Raw genomic sequence first — 18,776 nt, forward strand, 5'->3', positions numbered from 1 at the left:
CTCTCTTCTTTTGTATCAATGTTCATTTATTTTCAATATTATTTTAAATATTTGTTGCTTCCTCAATTATAAAATGCTGCAGAATTTTCTAGCTGCTATAAAAATAAACATTATGTGAATAAATATCACAAAAAGTACATTGTGTGTCTCTGTGTATTCAGATTACTAATACTTTGCCTAACCACGTGTCTGCATCATTGTTCCTAACGGTAGTATTAAAACAGGTATTACAATCTGCTCATTGTTTATTACTACATATTTATTTAATGACTACATGTCAAATGTTATATGTTGTGCTTACTTTGTACAATGTTGAAGTATATCTCTTTAGTTTGTATTTATGTTCTTTAAGTTCTTTCAGTGTTTTTATATATATATATATATATATATATATATACATATATATATATATATATATATATATATATATATATATATATGGGAGCCATGGATTGCATTATTACTTTAATGTATCACTTTAAAGAGAACCTATCTTGGGGGTATGACTATGTATTTTATTAGAGAAATCAATAGGCCTCAAAAAAATGTAACTATTAAAATAAACGTACACAAATGAAATTAAGAAAAAAGGTTTCTACGGCGCACGTTGAATATGTAAATGACCCGGTGTCATGACCAACGGTGCTCTGTAAACCCTGGCAGCAGTGTACAGTATAAAGTCACAAGATCGCGCTAGGTTATGACAAAAACAGCGCTGTATATAATATTTACATTATCAGTTGATAAGGATAACTGCTAATAATAATAATAATAGGCATCTACATATTAAGCACGTGACATAAAACCCCTTTTTTTTTAACTTTCTTTTAACAGTTATATTCTAACAGTATTTAGATTTTTTTTAAAGGGCTATTGATTTTTCGAATAAAATACATAGTCCTACCTCCATGACCCCCATGGTCCAAAAAACAAGACAGGTACAAAAAGATGAGACTAACACTTAAGCAATGCGTTATATAAAAGCATGACATGTTAAAACCATAGAAAACAAGATGGGATATTTGTGGTAAAATGAATAGATTATAGTAAAATTAATTCATTTCACTTGAACACCATTTTTCAGTTTACATGTAGAACTAATCTACAATTAGCACATGTTTAATTACATTGCATTACTAATCTTGTATTGAGTCTGAGTTACAGTCTGTAGTATAGTCCAGTTGCATTCACTTATTTCAGAGCTGCAATCTCCAAGCTTTCCTTGCAACTAACTTGCTCTGGTGATTTGCATTTTGGGAATTGCAGCCCTTACATAAGGTACTGATGTGGGAAAAATGAACTTCCCTACTGCATTATATGGTGCAGTGCTATGCCTGTGGGCTAGCTTGCTGTTTCCAGCCACAACCAGCAGAATAGTGATGGCAACTGTGGACCATAATAATAATACAGGCTGGAAACTCGTGATCTTACCTTGGGATACGTTTTTGAGACATTTATCAAATATACCTCTGAATTTTACATACAGTGCATTTGTTTAAAGGGGAATTCCACCAAAATTCAACTTCTCACATGTCACGAGTGACATATTTGGGGTCTATGAGCAGGACGTGAATTAATTGTTTGCATTGAAATGAACAGTGTTCGAGTATGAATGCTGTGACAGAAATCGGGGTCAGATTTTAAGTTCCGACATGTTTATATAATATGAAAAGATGAATAAAGGTGGCATTTCCCTTTACCATGAAGCTCCAGTTTTAAACCACTATATAGATTAGACTTGAAAATCCCACTACCCTAATGCTGCCTTCTAATGGGTAACATGACACCCTCTGTAATAAGTCCACTGACAGAATACAGGCTGCTGTAAACACCACTTATTACCTGCTAACTAAACATTTTAGTTCCTCATAGCCCTGGATGAGTATAATAATAGGGATCAATTTGTAAAGGTAGTGGTTTCAATAATTATATTACATTACAAGGGTTTTACAGGACTTTAATATTGATAGCCGATCAGCAGTAGGAATTGGCAGCGGTGGTGACATGGCACTGTGCCTGGGTAAAAAATGAAGGTGGATGCAGCTATTGCTGCAGTGTCATGACCCTTTCAGTCTTGTGATTGGAGTCAGACCTTCCCTGATCGAATATTGATGGCCTATCCTAAGGATAGACCAACAATATTAAAGTCCCGAAAAAGCTTTTTAAAGAGGTATTCCCGCAAAAATAAACATTTATCCAGTGGATAGGTGATGCATGTCAGATTGGTATGGGACCGACCGCTGGGACTCCCACTTATCGTTAGAACAGGGCACCTCCACCCCCCTCAGCCACACTAAAACAAGGAGGAGTTTGACTGCTTTTCCATTCAGACTGTATGGAGGAGGTAAAAAATTAATGTCTTTAGCTAGAATACCCCTTTAATTAACCTCTGATTATGCTGTTTCGTACTTCAATCTTTGAGGCTTGAATCACACATCGCATAAAAAGCACGCGATCTGCAGTGGATTTTTTATGCTGTGAGTGATTGGAGTATGGTAAAGCCCCACTCAGCAACATGGTACTGTACATTGTTGCAAAATATCAGTCTGAATTCCGCAACTAAAATCTGCAATAAATATGCAATGTTTGAATCCACCATTATGTGATCCCAGTGTCATTATTCACTTTAAAACTTAAAGGATTTGTACAACTTTGAAACAATTTTTTTTTTTTAAATAAATCAATGTTTTAAGTGATTTTAAACATTTTATAAATTTAATTGTATTATAATTTTTTTTTTCTACTTTCTATTCTGTATACATAAAATCTGTATCATTCCATCAAAGCTGATTTCATCAGGTCATTTGAACTAACGGTTCGACTAAAAGCTGGTCCTGCGTGTCTGACACACGGGATCGAACTAATAACAATCACCTTTAAGTTCATCAGAGACGCACAGGACCAGCTTTCATCTGAGCCGTCATTCAGCTGACCTAATGGAACGGGAGGATACAGCTTCTATGTATGTATACAGGATACATAGAAGCTGTATCTTAAAATAATAAAAAAATCTAATTACTAAAAGTCAATGTAAAAGTTGTTGCAAATCACTTAAAACATTGAATTATAAAATAAAATAAGCCCCATTGATCCTCCCTAGGAACGCTATAATTACACTCTATGGTTGAATGTCAGTCATGCTTGAATCTGAACCTTGTACTCCTGACTGTGGTCATGTACTTGTGGATTGGCTATAGTTTATATTACAACTCAACTACAGTAGATTGGTCAACGATGGCTTGTCCATCTTCAGAAAATATCAAAGTTGTTATGGGTAAAGCCACATTGACATATACACTTATATACAAAATGCCTCCAGTCACTGCTGAAAAACTTCATAGTGATCTTATATCTGGTGCAACAAACTCCGTGTCTCATTTCTAGGTTGATTGATTTTTTTTCCACTTTTTTGTTTTTGCTGTAAAATTTAGTGGCTGCTAAAATATGAATCAATGATTAATTTTCGAGCAGTGCTTATATAAGTTACTGGCTATAAAAGTTCCCATGCGGGTCTAAACACGGCATACATAATGCTGTATGTGTAAAAATAAAGAAAGATTAGTAAGAGCTAAATATAATGGAACCTGTGACATTACTCACACATTTTCTCTTACTTCCTTTTCTGTTTTTCTGTTTTAGGTGAATTAAGTGATCCAATTACTGAGCCTGGATTTTATGGTACATATAAAGTATTTATTTTATTCTTAGTTGGATGGGTGAGTGGGATTGAACACACATAAATCTAAATAAATAAATCTAAATATATATAAACATATATATATATATATATATATATATATATACATTCATCAATGACATCACTTGACACATAATAAGCAATGGAACACACCATAGGAACATATTTACTAACCTAAAAATATATTATTTCCTGTTGCTCTGACTTTTATGTTGAATAGACATGTCAATAATAGCAAAAAAATGAGATTACTATAGTAAAATGCTCTGTCATTTATTCTTTTACTAGCCTTATGTGGGTAATGGGCATTAATGCATATCCTAGTAGCTCCATCCTTGTTATTTTTTTTTTGTTTATTACCATTATTGTATTAGCAGTAATAGATGTAATAGTACTATCTCTAGTTGGAGTTATAGTAGTACTGTTTCCACAAAAATATGTTTAAGAATGCTTTCTCCCGACTTAGCCCAGGACTGGCAGCCATCTTCCGCTTCTGGTTTTATGGAGGTAGCTTTCTTGCCCTTTTCTCTCTCTCAGAGAGGTAAAAATCTAGACAATACAAGTAAAGGACAATATGTATAAAATAATTATGGGGCTGATGCCAAATAACAATAGCTTGGCCGCTCAATAAGGGTATGTTCACACACCCTATTTACGGACGTAATTCGGGTGTTATAGCCCCGAATTACGTCCGAAAATGCGCCTCAAAAGCGTCGGCAAACATCTGCCCATTCATTTGAATGGGTCTTACGATGTTCTGTGCCGACGGTAATTTTTCTACGCGCCTCTGTCAAGAGGCGGCGAGTAAAAAAGACGCCCGTGTCAAAGAAGTGCCTGTCACTTCTTCAGACGTAAATGGAGCCGTTTTCCATGGACTCCATGGAAAAACAGCTCCAATTACGTCTGTAATGGACGCAGCGAAAGACGCCTGCACATGCCATTTCTCCTGAAAACAGCACCGTAATTTCAGCCGTAACGGATGCTGCCGTGTGAACATACCCTTAGGGTGTCAAGATGGGTCTTGGAGTCTCCAGGGTATCGTCTTCCAGTTCCAGTCAGAACACACTTCAACAAAAAAGCAGTAACAGGGAAAAGGAGAAACAAACACCTAGACGGGACGTACTGAAGTACTGTAGTCGAGGAACGTTTAATCTATTTATTGACCTTAAACATAAAAATATGGAATGTTTCACAAATTTGCTTGTCATTCGTGAAGTGTTCCATATTTTTACATTTGAGATTAATAAATAGATTAAACATTCTTCGACTACTTCTGTAATTTTCATTGATGACATTTAGGACTCATACACAGGATATGTCGTAACTCTCTAAGTGAGAGTTTTAGGAGGAAAAAGGCCCTGTGATTCCCATGTTGTAGACTAAGACAGGCGGCGCAGGTAGGAGGGGAGAAAGAGAGGAGCTAGCCATGCATGTGCACGGCTCTCTCAATTCAAGTCTATTGGACTTACAAAACAGTCGAGAAAGAGCATTTATTTTTTGCTTAATCTTACTGATGTTCCTACGTAGTTCCTTGTTGAGAACATCTTCTCTGCCAAACCCCCAGGCACCAAATATACGTACAGTCGTAGCAATCGCACCAAGCCATGGTGCCTGAAAGAGCCCAATGCCTCTTTTCCACATGAGAACACACCAATATTATACATGGCATATGGTACGTGGGGCCTTGTTGCAAATTTTGCAATCTGGGGGGCCCAGGAGCTTCAATTTACACCACAAGGAACATTAGGCTTTTCCTGACAGTAGTGTGAATTTACCCTAATATAAAGATTTTTTTTATTACACTAACACTAGTTCTTTTGTGTATGGAAAGTTCAGCTTTTGTCCCGCCATGTTGCATAACAATTATTTGATGATGATGGCAGGTAAAAGGAGCCACTGACTGTTCATTGTATATTTACAATACCTCCCCAGGTCCGGTTTTAATTTTTCTTTTGCTTAAAATTGTTTAGAGTTTCTAAGTTACTTTTACTTTCTTATGCCTTTGAAAAATATGTATTTTTGAAATTTTTAGTTTTTAGTATTTTTTTGTATTATATTTTCAGGGTGGTAGATGTTGTGAGAATTGCATCACAGTGTTATGCTTCATTTTGTAAGAGCAGGCAAACATTTTATAGCCATAAATTACTTAAGTTGTGGCCTTCTTGATGGGCGGAGTCTAAGGCAACAGACATTTTTGCATTCGGTCTCATGAGATATAAATCCGGTACTGCTTATACTTTGTGCAAAAAAAAGACCCATCAAAAAATGCACTGTGTCTGAAAATGAACTGAATCTAGTCTTAAAAAACTATATTGTGTGCAGTTAAAGTACTGAGCATCCACCACTCAGAGTCAATTGTCTATTATTAGTATGCTGCACCAGTTAACCCCTTAAGGACGCGGCCAATTTTGGCCTTGAGGACAGAACAATTTTTTTACATTTCCCTCTTTGCATCCCGACGCTCATAACTTTTATTTTTTGTACAACATAGTTGTATGAGACTTTGTTTTTTGCGGGACGAGTTGTACTTTATGTAGGTACCAATTGTTGGTACAAATACATTATCGTTTCATTTCTATAAATTTTTATTTTGGCGAAAATGCAGAAAAAAAGCAGTTCCGCTGAAGTTTTAATATTTATTTTTTTTACACCATACACCGCTCATCATAAATAATGTTATACATTTGTTGTAGAGGTTGTTACGGTCGTGGCGATACCAAATATATCTATATTATTTCATGTTTTGGGACTTTTTTATAATATTTTAAAAAGTTTATTATAAAAAAATGTGTGTTTCTTTGTATTTTTTTAACTTTTTATTTATTTCACATAATTTTTTTTTACATTAATTTAACCTTTTTTTCTAATCCCATAAAGGGATTTATCATTTTGATTTTGTAACTGTAATGTACTGGCATAGATCTATATGCTAGTACATTAGCCTGTGCACTGATTGTACACAGGCAGTTGTTAGGACATACCTCAGGAAATAAGTTCAGACAGCCCTGGGGTCCTTCAATGGACCCTGGGCTGTCTGGCCATACAAGTTGTGGGCTTTGATCGCGTCACAGAAAATAACTGTCAAAGTGCAGTCCCCTCTCCTTGAACGCCGCGATCAGCTTTCATCGCAGCATTCATAGGGTTAACGTCGGAGAGAAGATGTTTCTCTCCTCTCCGCTGTCAGAGCGGGGCCATGGCTGTGTATTAAGGCTGTTGCCCCGCTCTCGATCGCACGCACAGACGGCTGTCACACAAGTACTTGTCCTGTGTCGGCAACCAGTTAAAGAGGATCTGTTACTACTTTATTAATTCCCTGTCTCCTAACTAATCTAATAGGTGCTATGATGCTGATGCTAATGCTGATAACTACAGTGTAGTTATTTTTCAAAAACATTTATTATTTGTAAAGTTATGAGCATTTTTCTAAATATACGAATTTGGCTCTAATAGCCAAATAGGAGGTTAAGCTTTCTTTTCACTCTGGGCGGTGTAATGTTTTCTGTATGACGCTGTCCAATCAGCATACAGCGTCTCCTCTTCCCAGCCCAGCAACACAGTGTGATCATATAGTATACAGCTTCCATTTCCGACTGTATTTTCAACTGGTGATACCTTCGGTTGTTTCACAGCTAGAACTGGAATCTAATCTTTCAGATGCCACCAGAACCGCTGTTCTAGGTGGTCTACAGCCCGAGATATGGCTGTTTGAAGTGATCCCCCTTCCCTCCAGCCTCAGTCTCTCACACTGTGTGAAGCAGCTTCATGCTGATAGGACAGTGTCAAAGGCTGTGACGTCGCTCCACCTCAGGAGAATCGCTGCTGTTGACACCCACTTGTCAAGTATAGCCTCATTTGCATATTTAGAAAAAAGCTCATAACTTTTAAAATAATAAACTTTTTGGAACACAATTTTAAGTGTGACAGCGCCGATTAGATTAGCTAGGGCATTACTAAACTAGTGACAGATCTTCTTTAACTTACTCTCCTGTATATTCTTGTCTGCATCCTGCTGGTAATATCAGCAAAATATTGGGAAATGGTATTCAACCTGTCCTGGTATCCTTATATCATTACGTTTGGCCTTTTTCATTGTGTATTTTTTTATTCCATTTCTTTATTTAATTTTACAGACTAACTTCATTAAAAGCCTAAATGGTAGAGCATTTACTTATTTACATATCTTATTACTGTCTTGAGTTATTGCGCTTGTGCTCTCATGACAACACTTCTTGTTCCTGTACTCTGGAGATTCACTGTTATCATAGGAACACTATTCATTATAGCAAATAATTACAGTACATCTCCTATTTCATTTTCTTATCAGAGTTAGGAAAAAAGAAAGTTGGATACTAATGGCTCGATTCCTTTTAATAACACTGATTTGGAGCAGAATTCTCCTCACAAGAGGCCTGTAACGTTTATGTCTGCAATTTCAGTATAGCAAGTGCAGAGACAGTATAGCGTTAATTATCCTATTCATATAGGCAAATATACTTGTTTTCAGGTTTTTTTTTTTCCTTTAAAAAAACTGTGTCAAAAATATTTACAGACTGAGTATATAGTAGTACAATGAAGGCATAGAGCTCATACAAAAGACATACACAAGCTACAATAGATGAGCATATATCACATATACAGTATGTCCAATGACGCAAATGAAGCTCATAAACCAACTATTTGTTCTACCCACCATACAGATGTTTAGATTGGTCAACTGCATGTGAGGCAAAATTATTTAGAGCAACCATGACAAATAGTTTCTATATTTGCACATAATAAATGAATTTTTTTATAAGGACAAATTCACGTTAATGTAAATTTACATCATGTTAAGTCCATCAAATTTAACTTTATGACCCAAGCAATCTGACCCAGATAAATAAAATAAAAATCACAAAACAAGGAAATTATAGTTGCCTATTAATGCATAATTACTTGTTAAAAGACATTAACACTATTCAACACAATTTTGTAATTTACATATAGGATTTAATCTATATTCAAAGTTGAATAACTATGCAAATTAGTTGCTTTACTTAGGTAAGTAGACTGTATTGTAGCCCAAAATATGCAATCATGGGGCCCCATGTCAAACTATAAAATGAAGCCTCCTCTTGGCGACAGCCATGACCATCAGCCAGTGAGCCTCTACTTATTTTGTATTATTAAAGAGTCTCTTTATCCCTTGCATATTTTCCTCCCTCCTCTCTACATATCCTTTGCACAGAGTCTCTCTGCTCTGTCTCCCCTGCCTTTCTTTTGCTATACCTTTAATAGAGGAGGTGAGCCCCCTTTAGTTGCTGGGCCACATAGCACCTGCCCTGGTAGCTACACTCCTGCAGATCTATAATCACAGGACTCAGAGCTGAAATGTCTCAGCATTCATTGCCATCATAGATGTAATTTGCATTGTAGGAAGTGTCTTCTATATACGAATCACAGAACATTAATCAAATATTGGAAAAAGTCTTCTAAGTGCATTATAGGAGCATAGCTAAGCCATTACACTTGTGTCTATCGACAAGACTGTCAACTTATTTCAATGGCAATCAGCAGAATTATGACTGCAGCTCTGGGGAATAATACAGGCCATAACTCAGGATCAGTACAAGATAAGCAATACAATGTATTAACAAAAGTTTCTTAACTGTTTTATGTAGATTTTATATATATATATATATATATATATATATATATATATATATATATATATATATATATATATATATACATATATATATAATATAAACTGTAAAATGATATTCAATGATACATTACCTTTTATTCATAGTATCAAGAAATACATCATGCCTGTTTTAGTTACATACAGAACCTAGCATGCTGCCAAGGAATAAGTTAATTAAACATGTTAGAAGATTAAATCACAGTGATTTACAGTTTTCAATTAGAGACATTTGAAATTGTTTCATGTTTTATACATCCCTCTTTATGTTGTTCAGACTTTTGTAGTAAACATTGAACACGTATAGTATGTTTTAGCAGGTCTCGTGTTGTGTTGTGTTGTGTTGTGTCATGCTTTGTCATATGACGTATATATTCTCTCTTAAAAATTGCAAAACAATATGTAAACTAAGGGTGTCTTCCCCCTTCTAGGCATACATCAGAAATCAAGATTTCTCTCACTTAATCATTTTGCTTTAATAATAATAATCATCAGATGTTTTCAATGTCATTAAATACGTGCTCAGAAACAGAAATGCTGAAGGACAGTAATTGTGTATCACCACATAATGGCAGATCTTACCCTTTTAAGGCTTTATATTTTAAACAGTGGATATAACAATAATAATAATAATGATGATGATAATTAATCATATTATACCAAATATACACACCTAAGCACATTGTTTTATTCTGCTTCCTAAGGCCCAGTTCACACGGAGTTAGAGTTGAATGCAATTGTTTGAAACGTTTATTTTACTGGATAACCTTTAAAGTATGTGTAGGTAATCTGTCAACTTTCTCTGTTTTAAGATTATGAGACTACTTCTAATGACATTGGTGGAACCAGCACAGACAATGGTGTCACTTCAACAGATGTTTCCAATGGAGGCAATGAAGACAGCATTACAGTAAGTATGATATTTTTATTTTGTTTTATTTTCATTTTGAATATTAAGTATACGATAATAAAGTGCAAATATGAAAAAGCACAAACATCGGCACGCGGGCCATTAGAAAGTAGCATTGCAAAAAAGAGAAAACGATCAACAGCATAAGTGCACAAGAAAACTTGACGGCTACGCACCGTCGACATATCACATTTGCGTAATACATGAAATACAATAGTATTAGAAAGAAGTAGATAAAGACAGAAGCGGAAATAGAAAGGAAGGGAAGGGGAAGGGGGTCTGAGACCAACATACAGATCAAGACCAGAATGATTGGAGTTAAGAGACAACAATGGTCCTATATTCCGGCAAAGACTGAAATCAAATCCAATGGTACCAGATCTTGATGAATTTAGCAGGAGTTCCTTTCATAGATGCAGTAAGATCCTCCATTCCCATGATCTCCTGTATCTTACCAAACCACATGGCAATCGACGAAGGGTGGGATTGTCTCGACAACGCGGGAATACAGGCTCTAGCTGCATTCACCAGATGGTGAACCACAGACCGCCTGTAGAGCAGACAACGGAACGTCACACAGATGGAGCAGGAAGAAGGCCGGTAAACGCGGGAGAGGAAAATCCGTGAATTTTGAGGTGATATGCCACACTTCTGACCAGAAGTCAATCAACTTCGGACATTCACAAAAGGTGTGTAAAATCGTGCCTACATGGTCTCCTCATCTCCAACACAGCGGGGAGACCGCAGGTATCAAGGTATGTAATCTGGAAGGCACTCTATACCATCGCGATAGAATCTTAAACCCAGCTTCCTGGAATCTAGTTGCCATGGATGATTTCACGAGTCATCGTGAATAAACGATCCTTGTGTTCAGAAGTAAAAGTCAGGCCTAAGACTCTTTCCTAACTTACCAAATAGGAGGGCGTAGTGAGATTGGATGGGGAATTTAGAAGGACATAGTGTCGGGATAGCGTATGACGTATTGTGCCTGTGCCAGTGCAAAGAAGTTCAAAAGGGGTCCTGTCTCGGGAGTATTCCGATGTGTTCAGTAATGACGTGAGAAAATGTCGTAGTTGAGTGACCTGCCATGATGTAAAGGAGTGAGGGTCCGACAAAGCTGCTAACATTTGACTAGACATCCAATTCCCATCCCGAACAGTTTGACCTTTACCTGCCATCAGCCAGCGCTGGAAGGGACCACGCTCTTCTCCAGGGGGGAACACAGGATTGCCCAGGATAGGGAACAATGGGGAAGGGGATGGAGACATTTATTTTCAGGGAAAGATACGTGATGCAACCGCTAAGGTGGGCCCAATAGTCAGGTGTGTCCGTGCTGACAAGGGTACGTGTTTGCCTAGCCAGGGAATTACCTGCAGCGGAGAATCAATGAAGGTCTGCTCCATAAACACCCATTGTTTAACCTCACTGTGTCTACACCAGTCCAGGATTCGTGATAAATGTGAGGCCTGATGATATGAAGTAAAATCCAGGAGGCCCAACACCACCCTCACATTTAGCATGGAAAAGCATAGAACGTGCAATAAGAGCCGGTTTCCCTACCCAGATGAATCTGTGTAGTATGGACAACAATGTTTGGAAGAAGGGACTGGGATGTGGACAGGCAAGGCTTGGAAGAGGTACAAAATCTGAGGAAGTATGTTCATTTTAAACATCGAGCACCCACTAAACCACATAAACTTGCCCGTTGTCTAGGATTCTAGATCACTCTTTATGCGTTGAAGAAGCGGAGGGGATTTAATCGCATAAAGGTGAGACAAATCACTGGTAAGTAGGACACCCAAATATTTGAGAGATTTCCTAGCCCACTTAAAGGAGAAAGACTCCAACAAATCCTCCACAAGAGATTGTGACAGAGCGATATTGAGAGCCTCCGACTTTTGGTAATTAATTGTAAAGTTGGATAGTATTGAGTATCTATTCAGCTCCGCCATCAAATTAGGCAGAGAAATACTGGGGGAGGTAAGAATAAAGAGCAAATCATCCGCATATGCTGCAACTTTGTGGGACATCGCCCCTAGAGGAATGTCCGTTAGATATTTGTATTTCTAATGCAGTCCAGATAATGGGTTCTGCCAAGGGGAAATCTTTGAACTAGGCAAAGGAAAATGGGTTATGAGACAGGAGACCAGTAGTTAGTCAATGGAGTAGTGGGGAGGGCATTTAAATTGTAGCTTTGAGTGAATTAGATGTAGGGGTAATAGTTGTGATTTAGTAGAAAAATACAAATAGTTTTTTATCCTCAGATTCATAGGGAGCTAGTAAAGAGATTAGTAGAGGAGGCCGGTGAATGGAGAAAAATGGAAGGTATAGATAGGTCAAGCAGTATTGTTCATGATAGACTGCAGTTTAGAGTCTTGTTACTAGGAGACAAGAAAGGAAGTAGTTAAAGTGGGAAATTACTGTGGTATGGATTACAAATTGATCTTTGGAGTTCAGAAGAAGTACACCTTAGAAACGTTACCCATGTGGCAGAGATTAGAGATGTGAGGTATGAAGAAGCAACCATTAGATTCAGAGTTTGAAAGATCAGTCAACAGCTTGAGATTTAGGAACAATAACATACACCATTGGGCTAGGTTCTTAAATGGGAGAAGGAAACTAACTCTAAATAATGTTTTAATGTTCATTATAAGACTGCTGAATGGCTACAAGGTATATATCTCAAACCAATGTGAAAGAGGTTGGAAATTGACAGATAGATCTGATTATTGTTAGTTGTTAGATGCCAAAGGAAGGTATACATTTACTAAGTGTGGTAAATATAGAATAGTAGAGGGAAAGCATTACTGGGCAAACTATAGATGCTTGATAAATACCAACAGTACCGCCATTGCCTAAGACCTTTAAAATGTAGTATAGGAGAGGTACTGTAGGAGGAAAACCAAAAGAACGCCATGTCCCAAGATAACTGTATACTTTGCGATAAAAGAGGGTGATCAGTGTCAAATGCAGAAAAAAAAACATTACAGAGAAGAAGGCAGAAGTGACATTTTGTTTTGGCACAGAAATTCATTGGTGGCTTTTGTTGGCAAAATGAACAGGGCAAAATCCTGATTACAGGTGAGAGGAAAGTAAACTAAATGTAAGGAATTTGGTTGGTGTTTTATGGACAACATGTTTAAAGCTTAATGGGATTTGGTAGATGAGTAGTAATGGCTTAACTAGATAGTGGATAGGCTGTTTTTATTATTCTAGAACCAAGAGCAGTGCTAAAATACAGTATGGTCTTGTCTTCAAAGTAAAGATACTAGTCATGTAGTTGCATTATATTAATGTTGACAACATGGATTGTTCGCAATACTAGGAGTTTTCTCATATTTCATGTGAGGTCTACATCTATGACAAGATAAACATTCTACAACTCTTAAAAAACATCTGACACAATTTGTTTTCCAGGTGCAAACAATGTTAGTTTATAATATATTATCTCAAAACCACTCAATTAAATGCTATCTCTTTTAAAGTGTCCCACTGCTACATGTTTCAGGAAATTTCTGTCAGGGGGCAAATGAGTCTAATGGATTTGCCTACCTCTGAATGAGTCTATGACGTGAAGTTTGTAGGCTTGTTCAGTGAGGGCATTACCCAAACTCATTCAGTGTTACTTAGCAGAAAAAAGTGAAGTCATAGGACAGGGGAAGATGCTAAATGATGTATTCTAAGAATAATGAATATTTATAAGTAGCCATTTGTATTACGAATCACATTCTCACATTCTGACCATCATTTTAATGACAAATGCTCTTTAAGTAGAATATGCACTAAATCATCAATCAGACATATAATGATCACAAGAAACTTTCCTTTTAACTGTTTTTGTGTGTTTTTTTTCTAGGTTTATGTTGTTGTTGGTATTGCAGCCTTGGTCTGTACTGGGTTGGTAATAATGTTAATCATCTTAAAGTTTGGAAGACACTCCAAGTTTGGACTGAAAGGTAGGACACATTGATAGTTTACTATCTTCTTCTTAGCATGTTTCTTGAAATTCTAATTTCTAGTTTCAAGATGCTACCTCAGAATTCCCTGTATGTAATGTCTGCTCTTCTCTTCTTTTCCAATTTGTTTAAAGTGTATTTTTATTGTCTTTATCAATTATGGCAATCCATTTTTACTTGATTGCATTTAGCAAAGTACCTGATAGAACTGCTACTTTAGATTGAACCCTTACTAACTTTGATGAGCTCCTTAAACTTGTTATATGTTTGCCCCTGAAGCAATAATTCAAGTCCCAGCTGTCAGTGGTCAATTAAAAAGAGTATTGTATAGAGTGGAATGTACAAACACTGTCCCGAGTGACAGCTACTTATAGTACAGCCATCACTTGCTTGCTACAGCACAGATGTCAGGCTTTGCTTGCCGAGAGGTGCCTTCAGGTGTATCAAAGACTCTTGTTTACCTAGTCTGGATTAGTATGACTTCAGGTCTTATTACTCATATAAATAGATTTGTTATATAACACCAGACTTGTCCTTCTACAGTTAACATTACTAGTCATTCAATTTGCTGCTCAACTTTGTAAAGTTCTTTGTCAAGTAAGAAGATCTTGATATAACCATAAGGGGGAGTCATTAGAATGTTTTAGGATTCTGTTTATTGTACTAAAGAAATGTATTTGCTTGAATATTTTAAACGTGTATGTCTTCGGCGCTCTATTTGCATTTGCTGTATTCGATTTTATAAGCACTTTTCTTGCTGTAAAAAATACTGAACAGCGATGAAGACCTGACATACCCTATTATAAGCCAATGGGATCCATCAGGACTCATTGGGATCCAATTGAAAAGGATCCTTTATAACTTTCATGACTACCACAACATACCACAGAATGTGTGCATGGGATTTTAAAAATCTAGGCAAAAAATGTGAAAAAAAATTTGTGGATTTCCGAGTGGAATTTTAGAATTCCACCAATTTAAGTTACATAGTTACATAGTACGGTTGAAAAAAGACACATGTTCTTCAAGTTCAACCAAGGGATGGGAAAAGGGAAGGGAAATTTTTTTGGGGTCTAGGAAATTATTTAAGCCTTTTTTAAAGCCATCTACTGTCCCTGCTGTGACCAGCTCCAGCAGTAGACAATTCCATAGATTCACAGTAAAGAAGGCTTGTCGCCTCTGCAGATTGAACCTTTTTTTCTCCAGACGGAGGGAGTGCCCCCTTGTTTTTTGAGGGGCTTTTACATAGAACAGGATTTCACCATATTTTTTGTATGTGCCATTCATATATTTATATAAGTTACTCATGTCCTCCCTTAGTCGTCTTTTTTCAAGGCTACATAGGTTACTTTAATCTTTCCTCCTAACCTAGATTCTCCATGCCCCTTATTAGCTTCGTTGTTCTTCTTTGTATTTTTTCTAACTCCAGGGCATCCTTTCTATGAACTGGAGCCCAGAACTGAACTGCATATTCTAGATGAGGCCTCACTAATGCTTTGTAAAGTGGTAATATTACATCCCTGTCCCGCGAGTCCATGCCTCTTATAATACATGACAATATCTTGCTTGCCTTTGAAGCAGCTGATTGACATTGCATGCTGTTATTTCGTTTATGATCTACAAGTACATCCAGATCTTTCTCAACAAGTGACTCCCCCAGTATAACTCCCCCTAGGACATATGATGCATGCAGGTTGTTGGTACCCAGACGCATAACTTTACATTTAGCTACATTAAATTTAATTTGCCATGTGGATGCCCAAACATTCAGTGTGTCCAAATCAGCTTGCAATTTACGAACATCTTCCATAGACTGAACATTACTAAATAGCTTGATGTCATCTGCAAAAATATAAATAGTGCTAGTAATCCCATCCTCTATATCATTAATAAATAAGTTGAATCAGTGGCGTAACTGGGGCCTATGTAATACACTACACGGGCTCCTGTTACTATAGTAACTGACAGTACTTAAACTCCCTCTTTTCGGAGCGCAGCGGAGGTTCTGATGTCACAGCGCTGTGCGCAGCACATGATGTCCCGACGCTATGCGCTGCGCACAACATCCCGACACTCAATGGAGTGAGGACCTCCACTGCGGCCGAAGAGTTGGGTAAGTTTAATACCACTGTCTTGCTGATGGGTCGGGCTCGACTCCCGGGACCCCCGCCAATTAGCTGTTTTGAAGGGGGTGCAGAGCTCGTACGAGCGCTACTGCCCCTTCATTCCGGTGACTTTCTCACACTGAATCGCCGACACGGACATGTCAGCGATTCACAGTGTGAGCAAGTGAGGGAAATGAGTGAGGGAAATGAAGGGGAAGCAGCGCTCGTACGAGCGCTGCACCCCCTTCAAAACAGCTGATTGACGGGGGTCCCAGGAGTCGGACCCCGACCGGTCAGCTATTGATGGCCTATCCTGAGGATAGGCCATCAATGTTTAGGGACTGGACAACCCCTTTAACGTGTGTTAGGCTTAGATACAGGGCCCCAGCAGACAGTAATCTTATACTGTATAAGATTACTGTCTGCTGGACCCTGTATCTAAGCCTAACTTAGGCTTAGATACAGGGTCCAACAAACAGTATCACACATGCACATGGGCCCTTTAGCTAAAGCCCTGTTCACATCACTGCTGCCCTTCCGTTGAGGGGTCCTGTCGGGTTAACCCCTCAACAGAAAGGCAAACGGAAACCTTAGCTTACATTTGCATCATCATTGGTCTCAATGGTGATTGAAACTTTGCTAATGGTTTCCGTTTGTCACCGTTGTGAACGGGTTCCGTTGTTTTGGCGGAATCAATAGCGCATTCGACAATGAAAAACAATGGAACCCTGCCGCAGCGGTGACAAACGGAAACCTTTAGCAATGTTTCCGTCACCATTGAGATCAATGGTGACGGAAACGGAAGCGGAGGTTTCAGTTTGCCTTTCTGTTGAGGGGCTAACCCGATGGAACCCCTCAATGGAAGAGCAGCGGTGATGTGAACTGGCCCTTATTAATGTTTTTTTTTAGTTTTTTTTTACAGGTTTGATCATTGGACTACGTAGGATTCGAGGACTACTTCGATGATGGCTGTTTTATTCTCAATAAAATGGTTAATGAGGGTTGTGTGGTTTTTTTTTATTTCAATAAATCTATTTTTTCTATGTCTTTGTATTTTTTTTAAACTTTATCGCTACCACCTTACTAATGGCCGCTGACTGATTGACAGCGTTCATTACTAAGGTGGGGCTTAGTGTTAGCAGGCGAAAAGGCTAACACTAACCCCCATTATTACCCCAGTACGCACTGCCACCAAGGCTGCCAGGAAGAGCTGGGTACGATCCAGTACCCGACCATCTGTAGTGATGGTCGGGCACTGGGAAGGCCGCAGGCTGGAATTATTAGGCTGGGAAAGGCCAAAAACAGTGACCCTTCCCACCCTGGTAATGCTAGGCTGCCGCTACTGCATTGTATCTGGCTGGTTATGAAAAATGGGGGGGACCACACGTCATTTTTTTTTATAAATAATTGGAAAGCATGATGTAGGGTTCCCCCATTTTCATAACCAGCCAGATACAAGACAGCAGCAGCAGGCTAATATTACCAGGGTGCGAATGGCTACTGATTTTGGGCTTTCCCAGCCTGATAATACCAGCCTGCGGCCGCCCCAATGCCCCTCCGTCACTACAGATGATCAGGTACTGGATTGTACCCGGCTCTTTCTGGTACACCTGGTGGCGGTGGGTACTGGGGTAATAATGGGGGTTAGTGTCAGCCTCTTCATGTTAACATTAAGACCAGCCTTAGTAATGGGCGTTGTCAATCAGCCAGCGGCTATTACTAAGGAGGTAGTAATAAAGTTTAAAAAAATACAAAGACATATTAAAATCCCTTTCACAATCCTCGTTATCCATTTTATTGAGAATAAAAAAAACGCAGTTATCGAAGTCCTCAAATCCGAAGTAGTCCAACAACCGAACTTGTAAAAAAACACAAACACAAAAATAATTAGTAACACATAAAAAAGGAAAATAATTCTTACACTTACCTTTCCTAGGTCTAGCGCTGGAGCCGCAATGTCAGCGAGCTGGGCCCTATATCTAATCTTACCATTGCTGAAACTGTCTGCTGAGCTACTGTATCTAATCCTATCATGTGTGATACTGTATGCTGGGCAACTGTATCTAATCCTATAATGTGTGATACGGTCTGCTGGGCCCTATATCTAATCCTATCATGTTTGATACTGTCTGTTGAGCCACTGTATCTAATCCTATAATGTATGATACGGTCTGCTGGGCCCTATATCTAATCCTATCATGTGTGATACTGTCTGCTGAGCCACTGTATCTAATCCTATAATGCGTGATACGGTCTGCTGGGCCCTATATCTAATCCTATCATGTGTGATACTGTCTGCTGAGCGACTGTATCTAATCCTATCATGCGAGATACAGTCTGCTGGGCCCTATATCTAATCCTACCATGTGTGGTACAGTCTGCTGGGCCCTATATCTAATCCTATCATGTGTGATACAGTCTGCTG

The 18,776-nt window shown here is 38.1% G+C and overlaps 1 protein-coding gene across 5 annotated transcripts in view; it reads left to right on the plus strand.

Annotated features, from left to right (window-relative positions):
- The window catches only part of NTRK2 (neurotrophic receptor tyrosine kinase 2), a 240,212-nt gene that overhangs the window by 74,281 nt on the left and 147,155 nt on the right, over nt 1-18,776 (plus strand). For 4 of the 5 annotated variants that reach the window (XM_075828697.1, XM_075828669.1, XM_075828677.1 and 1 more), the window contains exons 10-12: nt 3,640-3,678; nt 10,193-10,290; nt 14,147-14,246. In XM_075828697.1, coding sequence (XP_075684812.1) covers nt 3,640-3,678; nt 10,193-10,290; nt 14,147-14,246 — 237 coding nt within the window. The remainder of the gene's footprint in view (nt 1-3,639; nt 3,679-10,192; nt 10,291-14,146; nt 14,247-18,776) is intronic. The other variant, XM_075828691.1, reaches the window with a different exon arrangement.

This window comes from Rhinoderma darwinii, chromosome 1 (genome assembly GCF_050947455.1).
Source record: "Rhinoderma darwinii isolate aRhiDar2 chromosome 1, aRhiDar2.hap1, whole genome shotgun sequence".
Taxonomy (NCBI): domain Eukaryota; kingdom Metazoa; phylum Chordata; class Amphibia; order Anura; family Rhinodermatidae; genus Rhinoderma; species Rhinoderma darwinii.